The 20,389-nt window shown below is 34.0% G+C and overlaps 2 protein-coding genes across 5 annotated transcripts in view; one reads left to right on the top strand and one right to left on the bottom strand.

The window, feature by feature from the left end:
• LOC123672150 (MAGUK p55 subfamily member 7) overlaps window positions 1-17,192 on the top strand; it is a 25,273-nt gene extending 8,081 nt beyond the window's left edge. For 2 of the 3 annotated variants that reach the window (XM_045606148.1, XM_045606147.1), the window contains 9 exons: window positions 422-705; window positions 1,336-1,467; window positions 3,154-3,321; window positions 5,626-5,822; window positions 7,572-7,690; window positions 8,584-8,868; window positions 11,727-12,070; window positions 12,748-14,200; window positions 15,477-17,192. In XM_045606148.1, the coding sequence (XP_045462104.1) occupies window positions 589-705; window positions 1,336-1,467; window positions 3,154-3,321; window positions 5,626-5,822; window positions 7,572-7,690; window positions 8,584-8,868; window positions 11,727-12,070; window positions 12,748-12,924 (1,539 nt within the window). In that variant the 5' untranslated portion in view covers window positions 422-588 and the 3' untranslated portion in view covers window positions 12,925-14,200; window positions 15,477-17,192. Of the gene's footprint in view, window positions 1-17; window positions 176-421; window positions 706-1,335; window positions 1,468-3,153; window positions 3,322-5,625; window positions 5,823-7,571; window positions 7,691-8,583; window positions 8,869-11,726; window positions 12,071-12,747; window positions 14,201-15,476 lie in introns of those variants that run through there. The other variant, XM_045606149.1, reaches the window with a different exon arrangement.
• Window positions 17,166-20,389, bottom strand: LOC123672151 (protein mono-ADP-ribosyltransferase PARP11-like). 2 transcript variants are annotated; one of them, XM_045606151.1, is made up of 3 exons: window positions 20,073-20,389; window positions 17,579-17,909; window positions 17,166-17,333 (listed from the first exon to the last, which is right to left on the bottom strand). In XM_045606151.1, the coding sequence occupies exons 1-2, from the start codon at window positions 20,345-20,347 to the stop codon at window positions 17,588-17,590; spliced, it is 597 nt and encodes a 198-aa protein (XP_045462107.1). In that variant the 5' UTR covers window positions 20,348-20,389; the 3' UTR covers window positions 17,166-17,333; window positions 17,579-17,587. The 2 variants fall into 2 exon arrangements, with proteins under 2 accessions (XP_045462107.1, XP_045462106.1); XM_045606150.1 differs by having other exon boundaries at window positions 17,166-17,909.

Here is a 20,389-nt window from a genome sequence, read left to right as displayed (position 1 = left end):
CACGAAGTATGAAATTCTTGGTTTATATGTTTATATCTACAACCAACCTCTCAACTTTTTGGTAATCTTGATTTTTTTTTGCTGGTTCTGGTGACACGATCAACCTGAAATTTTGCATGGGTCTTGAAATTTTTATATCACATCTAAAGGAGCGCTCGATATTATGATTACCTAGGTAATTGATATCTCAAAATTTCAAATAATTATTTTATATCTTTATGTTTATCTTATATCTTCATATCTAAGGGGTATTTCTAGTCTCCCAAATAAATTTTTTGTAATACCTAACAGTTATTGCAATTATTTGAATTTCGCGATTTTACTGCGTTTTCTAAATTGATTAAACAAGAGTTCTTGAAGTTAACTGGAAATGCCCATTGGTGAACGCAGTTGCAAGATGGTTGATTTAATTTTTTTCCAGTTCTTTCTCGTCTGCTCACTTCCCTAAAAACCAGTGGTGAGAGTATACCATCTACCGAAGAAGATATAGGGTTTCTCAGCGATCTCCTTCAATCAAAAGAACTCCACGCCCTAGTAAATGTACATAACAAGATTATCAGCAATGGTGCTAGCGGAAAATTTTTTCCAATGTTGTCCACATCAATGCACGTCATGGTTGACGTTTTGGAAGAGTTGGCCAGTATTCCTCAAGCTTCCGATGACTGCAAGGAGCTATTTTATTTGCTTCAGAAGCCGAATATACAGGTAATTTTAGGGATATCGAAGTGACAAATTTTTAAGAGTTTCCAAAGAATTATTAATGGTACTTTTGGTACTATTATGTAGAAAATTTTTTGACAGTTCTAACAACCAATCAAGTTTTATCATTTTGTGTCATATTAATCATTTTCACCCAATCATGTCAACATTAAACACTGATTATACAACTCATGTTCTGATGAACCAATAGAATCCGTAAATATTCCATAGTTACGTCGTATTGATACGTGGCTATACCCTTGATCACGTGGTATAATCGTTTCGGTGTTTCGCCTCCTGCCATGTTGGGATCATTTCCATAGTAACATTCTTGGACGTTCGCCAAAAAAAATAAAAGTCAAGCTTACCCATTGGTTTGGCATGTTAATTTCATTGTTATCGTTATAAATATAAATAAGTAGTTCTTTAAATTAGTTTTTTGTAGAATTACAATATTTTCGTATGGAAAATATTAAATTTGAGAATATTTTGAAAATATGTTGATTTTATGGTATAATTCGGATACGTCAATGGGGAAATATTAATGTTCCAGACTAAAGGTTTAGGTACCACAGCTCATCGAATTTATGATCACTGAAATATTAGTTTTTAGAATTTCAACATATTATATTTCAGGGTGTCCTATGTGCACATGACGCAGTAGCCCAAAAAGATTATTACCCTCATCTGCCAGAAATTCCTCCGGATGCTGATGAAGAAGAAGAAACTGTTAAAATAGTGCAGCTTGTTAAAAGTAACGAACCTTTGGTGAGTGGACGCATTTCAATAGAATCATTCATAATAGGAAAAATATAATAAGTAAATACTTACATGAAAATGTGATATTGGAAAGTACAATGAAATTTTTGCAGTGGTTTCAAGGAAATTTATGTATTCTAATCGTATTTCACAACAAATTAAAAATAGAAGTGATTCCAAACATTTGTGTCATCTGTACTAAAAGAACTAGTAGTGAGAAATAATTATTTGAACGAAAATCGATGCTTAGTATTTTGATTCAAACATACTTTTAATAAATCAAAATTAAAGAGGAAAAAATCGTATCTAAGGTATTTTGTTTTGAGTTTCACCTCATGATTTTGTGGATATTTAAGAATAACGTATAGGCATAATTGTGATTTGACACATTCCCACAATGTTTTTTGGCACTCTTTTTGTAATAATATCCGGAAGAATTTGTAGGATGAATTTTTATTTTATGGAATAGCATAATAATTTGTATGCATTTTTAAATGATGAAACACAATAAAAAAAATCAACTGTCAATTGAGAGGAATATGTATAAAAGAGCAATCTCCGATATTTGGCTTTCTGAGAATTATTTCATCTACTATAAACAGCTTCTAATTTTTCCTATCTCATTGCTTTCACTCTTCTTTTGACTGCAGTGACCATGTACTTTTAACTGAATATTTATTTTGTGCCTTTCTGCAAAGACTGGGTCACAAAGTGCCGAACCTATAGTAGTAAGTATGAGAAGATTAGATATTTATTTCTATCTAGAATTCAATTTTTTCCTTTACCCTATCACTTATTACCTTTATGTTGCTGCTGTCTTCACTCAAAGGCGTATTATTATTTCTAGAGCTAGGATTCACAATTTTACCATCCACTTCAAGATAATATGTTTTATTTTGAAATACTTCTATGTCAAAAATATACAAGAATATAGGGCCAAATACGTTTTATTCATCGGACTCTATTGTATCGCTATCAAAGTAGACCTCTTCCGGAATAATACACTTATTCGTAGTGGCGTACCCAGACATAAGAATTTGGGGGGGGGGATAAAGAAAAAAAAAATAATATTTTCTTTCTTTTGAAGAAGTTTTCCAAAGAATTTTGCTTACTCATAATAAGATTGTGATATATAACGTTGTTACATATAATGGATATTTCTTCTGGGGGGGGGGGGAAATATCCCCCTTATCTCCCTCCCTTGGGTACGCCACTGCTTATTCGCCAATGTATAATTTGATTATTAAAATATTTTTTTAACACAATGTCAGAAATCGTCTTGCCTCTAAGTTTAGCTTGTTCCAAATAAATAAAGTTTTTGATTTTCCTATATATAACAGATTACTACTTCGAAATCTTGTGGTGATCTGATGATATCTAAGACTCATTCTTTTCACCTTCGGCTACCAGATTCACTGCCACTGTGAACTTAGCTGTAAGTTGCTCACTGCTCGGCTAGCTGTTGGCTACCAGCTAGCTAAATTTACGTTGTTGGCAAAATCTAATGAACCGGAGTTGGAGAAATTGGTCCCAATATATTTGGTGTTGAAAACGTTTATTTTTGTGAATTTTAAATATTTTCTTTAAACCGTGTTGAATGAAAATATTTAGAGGAGGTGAATGAGAAAATAATGTTTCTCTCATATTGTAGATGGTTAGGAATCGCATGGTCATAATTCCTTTATTTTCCTTTAGGGAGCTACAATAAAAACCGACGAGTCCACAGGAAAAATAATTATAGCAAGAGTAATGCATGGTGGTGCAGCTGACAGGTCCGGACTTATCCATGTAGGAGACGAAGTTGTTGAAGTTAATAACATCAATGTCGAAGGAAAAACTCCAAATGATGTCCTCAGCATATTGGTAGGTATTATTCATGAGCCGAATCATCTACCGTATCCAAAAGTGTTTAATCTACATTGTATTTGCATTATTGATGTGAATATTAAAATTTAACTTCTTCTTCTTCTTCTTCAGCCCCTGTCCATCCATTGTCGGATAAAGGCCTCTTCCAGGTTTTTCCATGCCACACGATCTGTTGCCAATCTCATCCACTGTCCTCCTGCTACTGTTCTGACGTCATCGATCCATCTCTTTTTAGGTCGGCCCACACTTCTTGTTGTCCCTCTTGGTCTCCATATTATCACCCTCTGGGTCCATCTGTCCCGCTCCTGTCTCGCCACATGGCCGATCCATTGCCATTTTTGGCTTGCTACTCTTTTAATAACATATGTTACCTTGGTTCTATCACGTATCTGGCTATTTCTAATTCTGTCCCTCAAGGTAACTCCCAACATTATTCTCTCCATGGCTCTTTGTGCAACTCTCAGTTGTTCTGCTGCTTTTTGGGTTATTGCCATGGTTTCCAAGCCATAAGTAAAAACAGGTAGGATGCAGCTGTCGTAAGCTTTTCTCTTTAGGTTGATCGGTACCTCTTTGTCTTTAAAGATATATCTCATGTTTCCGAATGCCACCCATGCCAATTGGATTCTGCGTTTTATTTCCACACTTTGATTTTCTTTGCCTTATTTGATTTTATGACCCAAATATATATAATGATCCACATTTTCTATGGTAACGTTATCGATGGTAATGTTATTTTCATTGTTGCTCATTATCTTGGTCTTATTTAGGTTCGTTTTTAGGCCTATTCGCTTAGATTGTTCGTTGAGCTGATTTAGCATGGTGTTCAGTTCTTGAATGTCTGTGCTCAACAAGACTATCGTCTGCGAATCTCAGATGATTGAGGTATGATTGAGATACTTGGAAAGTGAGCCTTCTATCATGCAAACCGAGACCCTAACTGTTTATACGTGCACTCATGAGTGTCCCATAAAAAAACTCAAAGGGGCGTATATTTGCATCACTACAGATAGCCAGGACACGCAGAGATCCCAAAGGAATTATATAACCAGTTGTCTCTGCTAACATGGGAGTACCGTAATACCTTAAAGCAACTAGCCAGAGGTATTGACTAATTTTACTGGGAGTACCGAGGCATTGTGAAATGAAAAGGCCGATAAACTTGCCATAAGAGCATCAAGATAAACACCTGTCGGTCATGAGCCTTTTTCTGTGCTTGGAAAAGACCAATATAAGATAGTGGTCCAACAATGGGAGTGGGACAATAGAATAACCTTCTGGGGTAACACTCCTGGTCTTGCTCAGGCAAAGAAATTTGTGGAGCTTTTACCGACCTATACCAGAAAGCTCTTGAAGCTGAGCTTCAGGTAATGATGGTACTGAGTGTCGGTGCAAATACCTTTTGTACGGCATGGGAAGTCAGCAGATGAGATTTGTAGGGTCTGTAGAAAGGAGGTAGAAACAACTGAACATATAGTATGCAAATCTCCGTTTTGACTTACCTTAGAACCGCTCATATGGGAAAGTCAGTCCTGTTATACGAAGTAACAGCCAAAGCTCCTGAGGATGTAGATAGATAGATAGATAGATAGATAATTTTCTTTATTTCAAGTTTTACACAACAAAAGCTACATAAAAGATGAAATGACGTCAGAATAAAGAACTTAAATACACAAGTTTTCAGAAACAAAATAATCCCCACAAGTCGGCTTCGTTGACATTATCGACTAACTCCTTGGTTTTATAATAATAAGGTATCTTTTGTCGTCAGGAAAAATGGAAAACTCATTAGGGTATCCAATAAACAAACAAATTCAGGGCATGCTATTTGAATAAATTGACATGGGGAAATTTTTTAAAGACCACTTTCGAAAATTCGCAGTGTCTTTCGGACCATTCATATAATGATCCATTGAACTGCAAAAGACTTGAAAAATATTCGGGAATTCGATAAAAAAATCATAAATTCATCCCGAACGCTTTTTAACATATGATCTCTAGTTTAAATTTATTGAAAAAAAGTAGCTCAAGTCAAAAAGCATTACATATTCATGAGGACAAAGCGGGGTATTTCTGAATAAGAATTTCATAGAGATTGGCATAATATTGCTTTCTTGCCGAAATTATTTTTTCACTTGATAAACCATAGCCGTCTTAATAGATGGCTATATAGACGGCTGTGATAAAACCTTTATCTTATAGCAACATTTTTTTGCACCTAATTTTTCGGTGATCTATCTATGTTAATGCTGTCCTTTCCAACCTCAGGACACTATAGATGAATTATTTTTTTACCGATTTCAGCAAAATTCAGAAGGTACAATCACATTCAAATTAGTTCCAGCCGATGGTAGGCTTAACCAAAGAGAAAGTAAAGTGCGTGTAAGAGCACATTTCAATTATAATGCAGAAACGGATCCTTATATTCCATGCAAAGAAGCTGGTTTAGATTTCGAGAAGGGTGATATTCTTCACATTGTTTCGCAAGATGATGCATACTGGTGAGTATATTATTTGCTTATAAAAGATATCTTCAATTGAATGAGCCAGTAGAAGGGAACAAATTCGAGAGAAGCACTGACGTGAATCAGAAGCTTTTGCCTCTCTTGATCATTTAGATACTACCGGGTCTCCCAAGTTATCGTATACAGGCAATATCTAGCTTATTTGACAAGATAATGAAAAAATAAAAAAAATGCTTTGAATAACATCATAGTACCTTTCCAATGATGTATAAAAAGGATTGTTACATTTGACAGCCCTGTGGTAGCTACCCCTCACTTTTTATTTTCAAATGGCACCCACTGTATATTGTCAGTGAAAATTGCGTGACATTCTATTTGAAATACATTATTTTATCAGTATGTGGATAAAGTAAGGAACAAAATTCAGTATTCTGTTTTTGAATGTTTTCAAGCAAACGTTCGAGTTCAATTTTAGTTTTCAATTAACTACCTTATGGCAAAAAATTTCACTTATAACATAATCCATTTTCACAGAGTGACGTCATAATTTTTTTAAATGACTACCCGAATTATTTCTACCGATTCATTAGACAACTTACCTAATTGATGGTGTAAAAGAATTGGTAACGTAGATAACAATTTTTTTGAGAAAATAACACATTCACTGTGAAAGTTAAAAATGTAACTCATGAAAGAATACCCTTTTTCAACCTAAAAAACAAACAAAATTCAGCGCAAAATTTCACGAATTCCATCTTTGAGGTTTTGAATCGATTGTGGAGCATTCTCATAAACCTTATCTTTCACGTAGTCCTATACAAAAAAGTCTGAAGGTGTTAAATCACAAGATCTCGGTGGTCAATTATGATTTATTCTTTAATGAATAACACGACCGGAAAATTCTTCTATGGCAAAATTTCGATTGTTTCTTAACTTCTATGGACACAGCACCGTCTCGTTGAAAAAACTACGTCGATATCAATATACATATTTCAATTCTAGCCATAAAAAAAAACATTAATCAATCATGTCTTATTCCTAAGATCGACGAGAAACCGACAATTAGGGTTCTCAATTGTTCTTGAACGACGCACACGGTTTTGATTTTTCACATCACTATTTTGTCCCAAAAGCCTACATTTTGCACCACTTCCACTATTGCCAATCTAATGGGTGCTAAAAAACTTTTCAAAAATGCTTCAGTTTTGCGAACTGTTACTGCAAATTTTCATTTTGTAGGAAATTTTAACAATTTTAATGCGTTGTTGAAGCGCGTATCATTCCATTTTTAGTGATGATCTAGTTTTTACTTGCCAAATGTCGAAAGATAACAGCTTCAAAAGTGCCCAGATATCGCGCTATCCGAATAAAACCTCTTGGAAATTGGAAAATCCCTTGAAAAAATGACTGTTTCGTTTTCTGCCTCAATTCGTTTTTGAAATTCAGATTTAGCTTTCTGTAATTATCGAACTGTAACTATTCAACCTCAAAACTGAACAAATTGGCAATAAAGTTAGTAAAAATTTTGTTTACGAATGGTTGGAAAACTTTGCATACACTATGAACTAATGAAATAAAAAATTCATTTTTCTGGTAACTATTGACACATTTTGTTTGTTCGATCATCAGTTATTATCTAAAGAGATTTAAGATACTTGATGAGGGGAGAATATTATTGAGAAGACAATCTTTCTATATTGTCTATCTATGATATTTGGTAGAAAAGTATTTATACTCAATTTAGTACAGTAATTTCTCGAACATTCGTAGATATTGAAATTCTAGGTGGCAAGCAAGAAAGGAAGGAGACAGGAATATGAGAGCTGGTTTGATACCTAGCAGAGCTCTACAAGAACGACGAATTGTACATGAAAGATCCCAGGCCAATAGTGATGAGCCAGAACGTGAGTGATTTCAGTTATCTACAATTTGCTTAGATCTGCAGCTTCAATCATCTGCATAGCCAGAATATTTTTATTTAATTATTTATTTTTACTTAATTTTGATACATAACTAAACGAAAATTATTATGTTTTTTAATGATAATGCGACAAATGGTTATAAATGAAACTTTCAAAAAATTGTTAGCTAAAACTTTTTATCCTCTTTCTGGTAGAGCTCGTAAACTGTAACGGTCAGGAGCCACGAATGAAGCCATTTTTTGGTGTCTTCATATGAGTGAAACTGCTGATGACAGAGATCATATGCCATCGACTGGAATAAAATAATCTGAGGGCGCAATATCTGGGGAATATGGCGGGTGGAGTAAGACGCAGTGGCGACGGTAGGGAGGGACCAGGGGGCCACAGCCCCCCTAAAATTTGACATACTAAGGCTAAAAGATTAGCAGAACTAATATTTTGCTTTACTCTGCACCCTCCCCCCCCCCCCAAAAAATCCGGCCCCCTCTTGGTCACCCCTGTTTTTGAAAGATAGCGTCGCCACTGGTAGGACGTTAATAAAATAATAAATTATTTTATAAATGGAATAATTTTTATTGAAAACAAGTCCAAAATTATAACCTTATGAGTAAGCAATATTTGTCGCGCAAAAGTGTTAAATTCAAGATGTGTTCCTACGGAAAATGTCACTTTGAAGAAATTCTATTCTCCAACTTCTACACCCTTTATCTCAAAATCTAGTCGAATATGAGTTGGACCCCTAGACTTTCTTGTTCAGGAGGCCATATTTTACAAAATAAGAAAAATTCAGAAAAATTAACCGGTTGCAATTTTTCCATTATGTTGCTGTCTGGTCCTTCCTTTCATAATCAGTTTTGAATTAATTTTTTTTTTAGCTCTCTGTTCCGTCTCTCCGATATTAGGCCTATCCTGCAATCAATCGCCAAAGTCTCCACACTGTGCATCTGCTCCAAAAACAAAGAAGATTATGTACGATACAGCGGAGAATGACGATTTTGATAGGGAACAAATTGCGACGTACGAAGAAGTGGCCAAACTATATCCAAGACCCGGAATCTACAGACCCATTGTTTTGATAGGAGCACCAGGAATAGGCCGCAATGAACTGAAGAGGAGGTTAATAGATACCAACCCTATGAAATATAAGACTCCTATACCATGTGAGTACACATTTTTTTATCCTTCCTATCATAGGCGTTCTTGGGAGCTCTCAGAATCTCATAAATTATGCCCGTTGAGAAAACCCTTAGGCCCAGTTTCACCAAACAACACTTGATCCCAGATTGATTAAACTCGGCTTGTTATTAAAGCAGGCTTAACAGTGTTTTCTGTTTCACCATGCATCAACCCGTCCGAAGATGATCGCGATTAACCAAATCGCGATTAAATAGTCGAACCATTTGGCAACGTTGTGAACAAAGAGTTATATAGTGTTCTGTATCGTATAAGCAGTGATGACCACCATTGGCGCTAGGTGTCAGGTCATTCATAACTCATAACATTTTAAACATTTGTCATTTTGTAAACAAAAAACAAAGTTAATTTTTGCCGAAAATGTCGAGTGATGTGCTTCGAAATGTCGGAAACTTGCAGAAGTTAAAAAGAAATTATCCCATTTCACAAAACCACACATTCTGGAAAAAAAACTATATAAGTAATTTTATTAACTTATTTATTTTTATTAACAAGTTTAACTGCTTCTTAAATAATATTTCAATCGAACATATCAATGAATTATTCTTTGCAATATATTTCATAAAACACAAAAACAAAGTTTACGTGTATTTTAAATGGGAAATATTGAGCCTATACATATAGTCATATTTTGATAAAATTGACCCAAAAATTAGAAATTTCCGGAAAAATAATTACATAGACAAGAGTTCCATACTGATAAATAATTATTAATCTCAACTTGAAAGGTTATAATCCTCCAGAAATGGCCGATTAGTGCTAAATCGCGATTGGTCGATTAAATGGCGCTTTGGAGTGTGGTGAAACGCTACATTACATTAATCGTGATCTAAGGCCTCACTTAAGAGCTAAGTCAAGATTAAAGCATTTGGTGAAACTGGGCCTTAGAATATAGATAGGAGGAACGGAAAGTAAACATTTGAGCTCGATCAATACCTCCGTAGTCTAGGAGGTATTGGCTCGATCCCGAATAGAAGAGAGATGGAAGTTTAGTATCGCCAATCACAATCGAGCTAGCCGATTGTCTGTGCGAGCCATAGGCGTGGAGAATTCCGATTTGATTGTTGAATACTTTATCAGGAATACTTTTTCATAACTCCACAGTAGCTACATCATTAAACTGAGAAAAATATTGACCCTTTCGAAGCACGAAAGAATTTCTATGAATAAATCACATTGTAAACTATTTTTGAGCATCAATTGGTAATTTCGAAATTAATCAAATTATGTTACGCTACTGCTATAGTGTCATGCCAGACAATGAGTGGCGAATGTTGGCATCAAAACAAATGCATCAGAAAACGATTTTACTGTGTACCTATATGGTTTTTTGATTGTATCCTAAAAAAAGCGTCATATAAACCTATGTCATAAACGTGCTTCAGCTTCAGCGTTTTGACATATGTCAAAAACTTTTCAAATTGAATTTTACAGAAATTTTTTTATAACCACAATTGCAGATATTTCTATGAAATTTGGTACGAGTTTTCACTGCATAATAGTATATTGTGCAACAAATGGGGAAAGTCCAACTTTTCTCGCGAGTGTGAAAGTTTGTGGCACGAGCCTGAAAGGCGAGTGACGCAAACACACGAGCGAGAAAAGGACTTTCTCCACATGTTGCACACTATACTTTTCCTACTACTGCACAAATTTCAGTAATTCAAGTAATGAACTTGATTTAAATCAAAATGGCCTTCGTTGACAGTATGTGCTAATTTATTGCGTTTCCATAGAAACAACTCAAAAGCCCAATTTCATTGGTCTACCAAGCGAGATGTGGGCGAAGTGCCGTGAGAAATAATATTTCCCACAGTATGAGCAATACATAATTTTGAAATTGAGTAAGCTATGAAGAATATGATACTTTTCATAGTAGTTGTAGGAAAATAAATTTTCTGATGTACAAACAATTCAATTATTTTAACCAGAGGTATCCGTATGGATTTTGCATTGAATATTGAAAAATGGTACGACACTGCATTTTCTCAAATTATTTTTGAAAGTCTCAATAATTCCTGAACATATCTGATCTCTTGATTTAACTTTGAGCATGGTTTTCGCTCAAAAACAAATTTCTCAAAGTGCCATGGGGTAATTTTTTTATGGTAACAGTTTTATTTTTTTTAATTATAAAATCTAATGACGAAAATGTATTTTTAGAATTCTCAACCGTTTTTGAACCAATTTGAGCTCTTATTGCAAGCAATGTCGACGGAATAGTCACCCCATGACACTTTTGGCAATTTGTTCCTGAATTGAAACGATTTTTATTTTTTTAAGCGAAAACCATGCTCACACATGTAAAATCTAAAGATCAAATTTGTTCAGAAATGAACGTGACTTTCAAAAATAATTTTTGATTTGAGAAAAAGCAGTGTCGTACCTTTTTTTCCAATAATATTCAATGCACTGTTGAAAATAATGAAATTTTTTGTACATCAGAAAATGTATTTCGATGCAGTGAAACCTATACCAAATTTCATAGAAATATTTTAAATAGCATCATTCTGGTAGTAGAAAAAAGTTTTTTCTCGAAACTTTAACACTCTATACCTCAAAGTTTAGCACATTTACGAAAGGTCTGAACCAGATTCTGATGAAGTGTGAGTGAGACAGATAAAGACGTCACTTTTTAGTATTGCCACATGCAATACAGATCAGTGCTACGCTCTTTCGTCGATTCGCTTTTTTTTGTTAAGCAGAGGGATGCCCAACACGTTGAAGCATAAGTCAGTGGATCGGAAAATTCTTCCATCTATAAATTCCGAGAGAATATAATTTTTCTAGAATTGTATCAATTCAAAAAATTATTCGATTGCAGTTACCAGTAGACCAATAAGACCAGGCGAAGTGGAAGGAAAAGACTACTTTTTTGTCTCTAGAGAAAAAATGGAAGAAGACATTGAAGCAAACAAATTCATAGAATTCGGCGAATATAAGGGTAATCTCTACGGAACCTCTACGGAAAGCGTTAAAGCTATAATAAATAGCAGCCATGTGTGTATCCTCAATCCTCACTATCAGGCCTTAAAAATACTGAGGAATCCAGATCTCAAGCCCTACATCATTTACATCAAGCCTCCTTCGTTAGAAGAACTAAAAGAAACTAGGAATGCAGTACATGCAAGATCCACCTTTGATGTTAATAATTCTAGAGGTTTTACGGTGAGTATTGGTTGAGTACATATTATTAAGAGGGATTACCACCACGTGGGATGACAAAACTTTGTACTGTGTACGAAGTTGTACATTTACTTTACCTTCTTTCTATTTTCGAAGCAAATGAGTGGAGGGCAGCACTCTACGACGGTCAATCGTTTTTTTTTACGAAAAATTTTACCTCTTTCGTGACAATTTTTGGTAATTTTTTTTTTCACGAATATTTCAAAAATATATCAGTGATTTGTATCGGGTGTTCCAAACTCTTTGTCTAGTGAGAGGATCTCAGAATCTCTTTGAGCTAGAAAAAATAAATAGCATTTTTTTGGACCTGGTTTTTGAGAGAATTAATTTGGTGAAAATCGCAAGCTTATAAGCTCAACTGTTTTCAAACAATAATAGAAGATTGGAAAGTTGATAGAAATGAAAAGTTCTCATAACTTCTTCATTATTGAAGCTATCAACATGAAACTAGAACATCCTATAGGCACTTCTCTCAGTAGAATCCACTGATGTGATCATTTATTTTATTGCACTTTACGGTTGAAACTATATCGCACTTATTTCCTATATAAATTTCTCTTTCATGATTCAATCTTTAATTTTTTTGAGCAACATAAGCTGTAGTTTTGCCACACTTCTTGTTGATCTGTTGTAATTCCAATGATTATAATTTTTTTCAGGATGAGGAGTTCAACGACATCATCAAGTCAGCGCAAAGGATTGAATTTCTGTACGATCATCTTTTCGATGATAGAATCGTTAACGCTGATTTGGCAGTAGCTTTCAGTGAAATCCTTCAAATTGTTAGTCGTGTTGAAACGGAACCCTTATGGGTACCCGCCTCTTGGGTGCAGTAAATTTACGATTTAGTTATTTTGCCAAATATGAGATTAACTCGAATTGTTACCTTTTTCTATTCGCTTGGTGTGAAACATTCATTGCATTCAGAAGAATTTTTTGTATTTGAATTTAACTAGATACATTAAGTCCTTCATGTGTAATATCACACAGTCCGGTAGATAATCGCCTTTTCATTAACATTTTTCAGTGTGGACAATAATATTTTTTCATTTCTTTTTTTTTCACTTTTATTTACGTATTAGGATTCACTGTTTATTTAATTCACAGTAAAATGTAATATATTGGTTGTTGAAAAAAATTCAACTTTATTTTATTATAGTTATAGGTTATAGTTATTCCCTTAAGGGAGGAAATATCTCAGAAACTCATTCTGATAAACGATATTACTGTTTTTCCTCACTTAAATCTATTGATTCAAGATAGGGATTGTTAAAAATTCTTCAGTTCTATATTTGTACACATTTGTCGGTTCTTTATCTTTCAAAGGAACACTCCTAAATGTAAAACATTTCGATTCCATGAAATAGATATACATTTATATGAAATTCAAAAATAGATTTGTTGTAGTTTTTATACAAATTTAAAAATTTTCTAGAATACCCCATCACGCGATGTTATTAGTGTATATAAACTAATTTGTTTCATGAGTGATAGGCATAGGCTGATTAGTTTATTTATTCGACAATCACGTTAACATTTTCACTATCACATTAGTTTTTTGATGAGCAGTTCTCAACCAATGTTCATGTTGCGCCCTCCCTCGGGAGATTGTGGTGTTTCCCAGAAGCATTTTTCTTTCCTATAGTGCTAGCGCAACTAGGTGCACTAATTCATTGGGAAACGGATGCGCGCAAAACCATGCATTCTGTTCCCTAGTGGTTAACGTTAAGAATGAAATATTCAAATAACTTTGCACAGGTACCAAGTTCAGTATGAATGCTGATTTTCATTTACATTTACCATCACATTTTTTCAGTTTGTTAAAAATCATACGTTACCTACTATTAGAGTTAACGTTATACTATTTATTATTTGTGCATAAAATCAACTATTCAAGAAAGAATAAAAAATTAAATTGTGTTTCCTTTGCATGGTGAGGGGAAATATACCACGCAATGATCTGAACAATTCCAAATGGACAATTAAGCAAATTATATTTCAATTTAGCAATATATTGAAATATAAAGAACCTAAACACCTAAAATATGACACATCTTAAGAACAAATTAAAATTATCATCTCAAACTTCAAACATTAATTTGAAACGTAACAGTTTAACCCTACACTTCTCGAATTTTGTTTTTTGTTGAAAAAAATATAATTTCGATTCATAGTATTGAGAGGAAGTATAAAAAAATAATAAAAAAATTCTAGAGTTTTTATTAAGTTTTATTTTTGAAAAACATTAGTTGTATCAAATTTGATACATAATGCATATGAGAATACATTTTCAAGAATTGTGTAAATTAACAAAACAATTATTATTCTTGTTGAGACACAAATGAACACCACATTTTGAACATTTCAAATGAGAGAATGATTTGCAAGAAGGAAATTTAAATCTTTGTCTCCACATCATCATAGGTAGGCCAGTGGCCAATAGAATCGATCCTGACGTCCTTCGGAGGAACATGCGAAAACACTGTGGACTTTTTCTTTTTCGCAACAAGCATATTTTCGACGGAATCCTTGGATGGTCTACCTCGTTTCTTGTTTCCATTTTGTGACTTACAGAGTCATTCTGCTATTTCTAGCCGAACATCAACCTGTTTGAGCTCTTGCTTACCAAACCTCTTGTGGAGCAACCATGTATTTACTAAGGTCATGTCGACTAAATGGTAAAAAAGACCAATATACCATTTCTTAGATCTAATTTTAATTTTATTTCTGCCATATAACTGTCCATGGCATCAACGCCTCCCATATGAGCATTGTATTCCGGGACTAGGTTTGGACACTCAATATTCACATACTTTTTTGATTTTCTGTTCCACCTTTTCACTTCTTTTGGAGGCATTTTCCCTTTGAATGTTGAAAGAAAAATAACTGGCTCATTATCTAGCCATACTACAGATGTTATGTCAACTCCATCGATATTGCAGATATATTCATGCGAAGAGTCTCTAGGTTCTTTCATCAACTCTTTTTCAATTCAAATATGCGCTATGTATCAAATTTGATACAACTGAAATTATGTCGAATATAATAATATCACATGGTATAAATGAATGAAATTATGTTATATTTGATATATCTCACCTTTATCCAAGTAAAAACATTTTTTATAATGCAACTTTACGAAAATTCGAAGGATAAACAAATCTCAATCACCTCACACTGGATATGATATCAACCAGCTACCATTTTGAAACATAAACATGCCACAGATGGTATTAGCGCGCGGAAATGTATTATGAAACGTATTGAATCTTGAAATAAGGATGTATCAAATATGATACGGTGCGTTATATGTAAGAAATTGCTAAATAAGATAACTTTAAATGAAGTTTATTTGGTTGTATCTGATTTGATACAATAGGCAGTGTAGGGTTAAGCATATATGCACATATTTTTTGCATGTATGCTGAGGTGCGTAAACCACTTAAGTGTCGCGCGCATTCATTACCTAATGAATTAGTGCATCTGGTTGCGCTATAGGAAAAAGAAAAATGCTTCCTGAGACCACTGATCGTATGCCAATTCAGTGGTCCTTTCTCTATACACCTCTCACTTCCAAAGCGGTGACTAGTGGTACTTTGCCGCAGCATGGTTGGCTTTATTTCCCAAGCGGTGTCCTTCAAAGAGTCACCACTGTTTAAATGTAATACAATTTCTTCTGTCTTCATTTTTTATTATTTGCTTTTTGACCTGTTTAAGATAAATTTAAGTACTTATATTTTTATTTTCCTAGCATTCTGCTTGAAACTGACCGTTTCATTGTTGGCAAGGACTTATTTGAATTAATTCAAATGTGATTAACGAAGGGGAAATTTGTTATATGTATATCTGATAAATTGGCATGAATATAAAATAACAATGACTCGAAGAAAATGTTTGTTTCTTGAGTATAGTGCCAATTGACGATCTAGACTAAAGCTTTCCTAAATAATACTATATAATATGATGTATAAGGTGTCCACAAAAGATATGATAAGATAATGAAGAGTTAAATGAAATAAAGGTGAAATATCAGCTTTATCGTTAGCCAAATGAAATTATTCTAGTATTATCTCTATCATGGTAGGATAATGCTAATTCTCTGAGGAAATCATTATACAGTTCTGGTCCAATGGTATTCACATTTTTATCAAATAAATGAGAACTTGGACCATTAGTATTTTTTTAAAAAAATTCTCAGTTCATCATTGGCATTAAATTTATCATCTGATTGCTTCTATTTTGAATGGATTCTGATCAATCATATTGATATTTCATTTATAATCAATTGTTGAATCCACATCGGTATATTATTAACTAATGCAAGATTATTATCTGAGTTTTTTATATGTTTAATTTTATATGGATATATTTTCTCCCGAAGAAACACTTAGGGTCATAATATACTTGCAACATTGCTTTTAGACTGCTATTGTGATTTTAGTATGGACTCGTTTCACAAACTGAGACAGGTTTTCCTAAATTCATCAACAAAAAATTGCTTCTTTTCTAAACATTTGATTCAAATTACTTTGGTATACGTGAGGCTCCGGACTGTAAGGTTTTCCTAGGTACTGCTTTTCTATTAGCTCTTGGATAAACAATTTATAGAGCTGTACCTAAATTGGCGATGGGACACAGTTACCTAGCCTACAGAGAAATAACGGATTTTATGAGTTAGCACAAACACTTTGCTTCTGAGAGAAAATTAAACATCATATATTGATTGCTGAGGGCTAATTAAAGTGCTTCTTTGGCTAAAACTATTTCTCTTATCAAGAACTTTGATGTGATTACTTCACCATTTATGATATTTTTCAAAAGTTATTAAAACGTTTCAGTTGTAATTTAGTCGATTAGTAATTTGGAAATGTACAAAACTCCACTTTTTTAGACACCTTGTACAGTACCTATTCGATTTTGTTAATATTGTGTGGAAAACTCAGCGAATATCTGCTTAACCCATTTTTTTATAGTTTACATGTTTTTCATTTGAAACTCATTATGCTTCAACAGAAAATCCACTCAAACGATGTTGATGTAGACACTGCCATATTGTTTTAATTTCAAAGCATTTATCTGCAATAAACTATTGTTGACATATTTATTTCATTTTGATTGTTACATGTTTGTTACATAGTTTTTGGGTAAGACATTTATTTATTTCGAAAAAAATGTAAGGTGTAAGGAAAAAATACATAAAATGAAATGAATAGTTTTTTCTAGCAATCAAAATTAATTTTGATTAGTCTCTTGCATGGGCGCCCGCAGAAATTTTTCTCAGGGGGGGCAAAATGAAAATTATTGAAAAACGATTAGGCGTCCATGATTGTCATTGAAAACCGGAAAATTTTTGTGAATCCATTATTTTCCTTTTTCCTTGCCTTTTGGATTGAGAAAGTTATATTGAGGGTATTGTGCTGAAAAATGAGACAATCAAAATCTCAATGGGGGGCCATTGCCCCCCCTGGCCCCCCCTTGCGGGCGCCCATGGTCTCTTGTTTACTTAGTGGTGACCATATATTTAATCAAGAATTTTGGCAATATTTCATCAGTTTCCCATTTAGCTACAATGCCATGGTGAAAATACACATATCCGTTATTACCAACTAATTGTTTGTATTTGGTATCATATCCAGGATGGCTGTCTTGTCTTCTACTCACTGCTTGTATTGTATCTGTATCAAGTTCATTTCCAATCTGAACTTGACATCCAAACATGCATCGATCAATATTTAGGATCTGTTCCGCAGGAAAATCTGAAGCCAATTTACTGCTTTCAGTAAGGTATATCATTTTTCCCCAGTCATAGGTTTTACATAAGCTAGAAAAACATTTGAAATTATTGATTTTCCGTTGAACTAAATAAGTATAAAATACTCATTGATTAAGACAAGAAGAAACTGACAATTTAAAAAGCCCGATCGTAGGAATAATTGAAATTTACCTCCGAGGTTACCCCCTATACTCATGGGTGGTTTCCCATTAAATTCGTTTACAGTGCCTGATAACAGGCCAATTGAAAAATCCCCGGTCTACATAGTACAACAATTTTTTTTTTGGCAAAATTCGATTTTATTATTCAACATAGTTGCCTTCGAGGGCGATACAGCGATTATAGCGGTCTTCCAACTTTTCGATACCATTTTTTAGTACGATTTGACTTTCAAAAATAGACCTCAGTTTACTTCTTCATTGGCGCTAAATTTCTTTCCAGAGATGTGGTGAATGCAGAAGCAATTCGAAGCCCAATTCATGCAATTTTGATATTGTTTTCATTGATTTGTGACACGGCGCATTGTCTTGATGAAATAGCACCTTTTTTTTCTTCAAATGGGTCCGTTTTTTTTAACGATTTCATCCTTTAAACGATCCAATATCGCTATATAATATTCGCTGTTGATGGTCTGGAACTTTTGGAGGTAATCAATGAATATTATACCTTGCTCATCCAAGAATACTGATGACATAACCTTGCCAGCTGACTGTTGTGTTTTTCCTCGCTTAGGATTCGGTTAATTGTGTGCAGTCCACTGCACTGACTGTCGATTGGAATCCGCAGTAAAATGATGGAGCCATGTTTCATCCATTATCACATATCGACGCAAAAACTCAGGTTTATTGCACTTTAACATCTACAAACACTTCTCAGAATCATTAACACGTTGTTGCTTTTGATCGATTGTGGGCTCGCATGCGGCATCCATTTTTCATATAGCTTTCTCATGTACAAATATTCATGAATGATATGATGTACACGTTCAGATGATATCTTCACAATGTCTGCAATCTCGATCAACTTCACTTTACGATCATTCACATTTATTTTGTGAACTTTTTTTATTTTTTCGTCCATGGCAGCCTCTTTTGGACGTCTACTGCGTTCACCGTCTTCGGTGCTCATTTCACCGCGTTTAAACTTACCATACCAATCAATGATGGTTGATTTTCCTGCCGCAGACCCCGGAAACTCCTCATCAAGCCAAGATTTTGCTTCAATTGCCTTTTTTCCTTCAAAAAGTAATATTTTATCAACACACGAAATTCTTTTTTCCATCTTTTTTCAAATAACAAAAGTAGCTACATTCACAACGCGATATCTCACAAAATAATGGTCGGACTGCTGTCAAATTTTGACACATCATATGGATTTGATACAAGCATCGCCATCTGTGCATCAGACCGGGGACTTTTCAATTGGCCTTATATTCATGTTCATGTCTGGTGAGGTTTCAAGTATTGCATGAAAAATCGAAAAAGTTTTGAATTTTGTATAGCAAAATAATCGTGTTCTGAAGCGCTGAAAAGACATAATAATTCTTGGGATTTTATACAACAAAAACGCCCGATGTCGAAATCTCAATAAAAACTGAACACACGTCAAAAATTCGGGTGAGTATTCTAGAACTAAGGAGTTATATCAAAAATACGAGTTTTCCGCATTTTATAGTAGAAAGGATGTTTTATGAGACTCACTTGAACTACTATTTGACTTGAACTTGAGTTGATTTCAAGTCAAACTCAAGCCAAGTAGCTTGAATATCAATCCAAGCCGTGAATCCCCAAAGTGCACACACCAGGTGATCTTTGCGTCTTAGGTACCTATGTGCGACTGAATACAAAAAAGATCGGTCTCCCAATTATTAACTATAAATCAAATGAGTATGCATTGCTCAGAGTATCCAATGACAACTAGTACCTACCTAAATGACATCTTTCATTTGAGTGAAAAGTTTCCTAAATGAAAAAATTCTTGGAAATAAGTGAAGTGCTTGATTTAAAAAAAAATCTTGTATATAATTCGAGTGCAAAATAATTGTCTTTTTCAAGAGATGACCACACTCCGTCGTCGATCGCCAACTTTCTTTCAATCGACAATATATCATTTTTCACAAACAGCTATACATATTTTCAATCACTAAGGAATTTCTAATATCATATCATCTATAATATTCGGAAACAACTACATATTGAGAAAATGGCTTACTCGATTTGAAAATTGTGCTTGCAAATGGAATTGACATTATCCCAACTAGTACCATGGAAAAGAAGCACCTCCTTCATTTGTGGATACTCAATCTTCTTCATCTTTAATGCTTTCTCATACCTTTTTTCTACATTTGGATTATTAATACGATGAATACTGGTTACCACTAGTTTTTTATTTTTTGAATTCTCAACCAGCTGCTTCGCCTTAATGTAATCAATGTCTGTTTTTTTTAGTTCTTCGAGGGTAAAGCCTTCATTGGGTGTGGAAGACATTATTTTATTTCAATTCTCTTACTATGTACGAGACTATAAATA

This window comes from Harmonia axyridis, chromosome 2, assembly GCF_914767665.1.
Source record: "Harmonia axyridis chromosome 2, icHarAxyr1.1, whole genome shotgun sequence".
NCBI classification, from domain to species: domain Eukaryota; kingdom Metazoa; phylum Arthropoda; class Insecta; order Coleoptera; family Coccinellidae; genus Harmonia; species Harmonia axyridis.
This window is presented reverse-complemented; position numbering and strand designations above follow the sequence as displayed.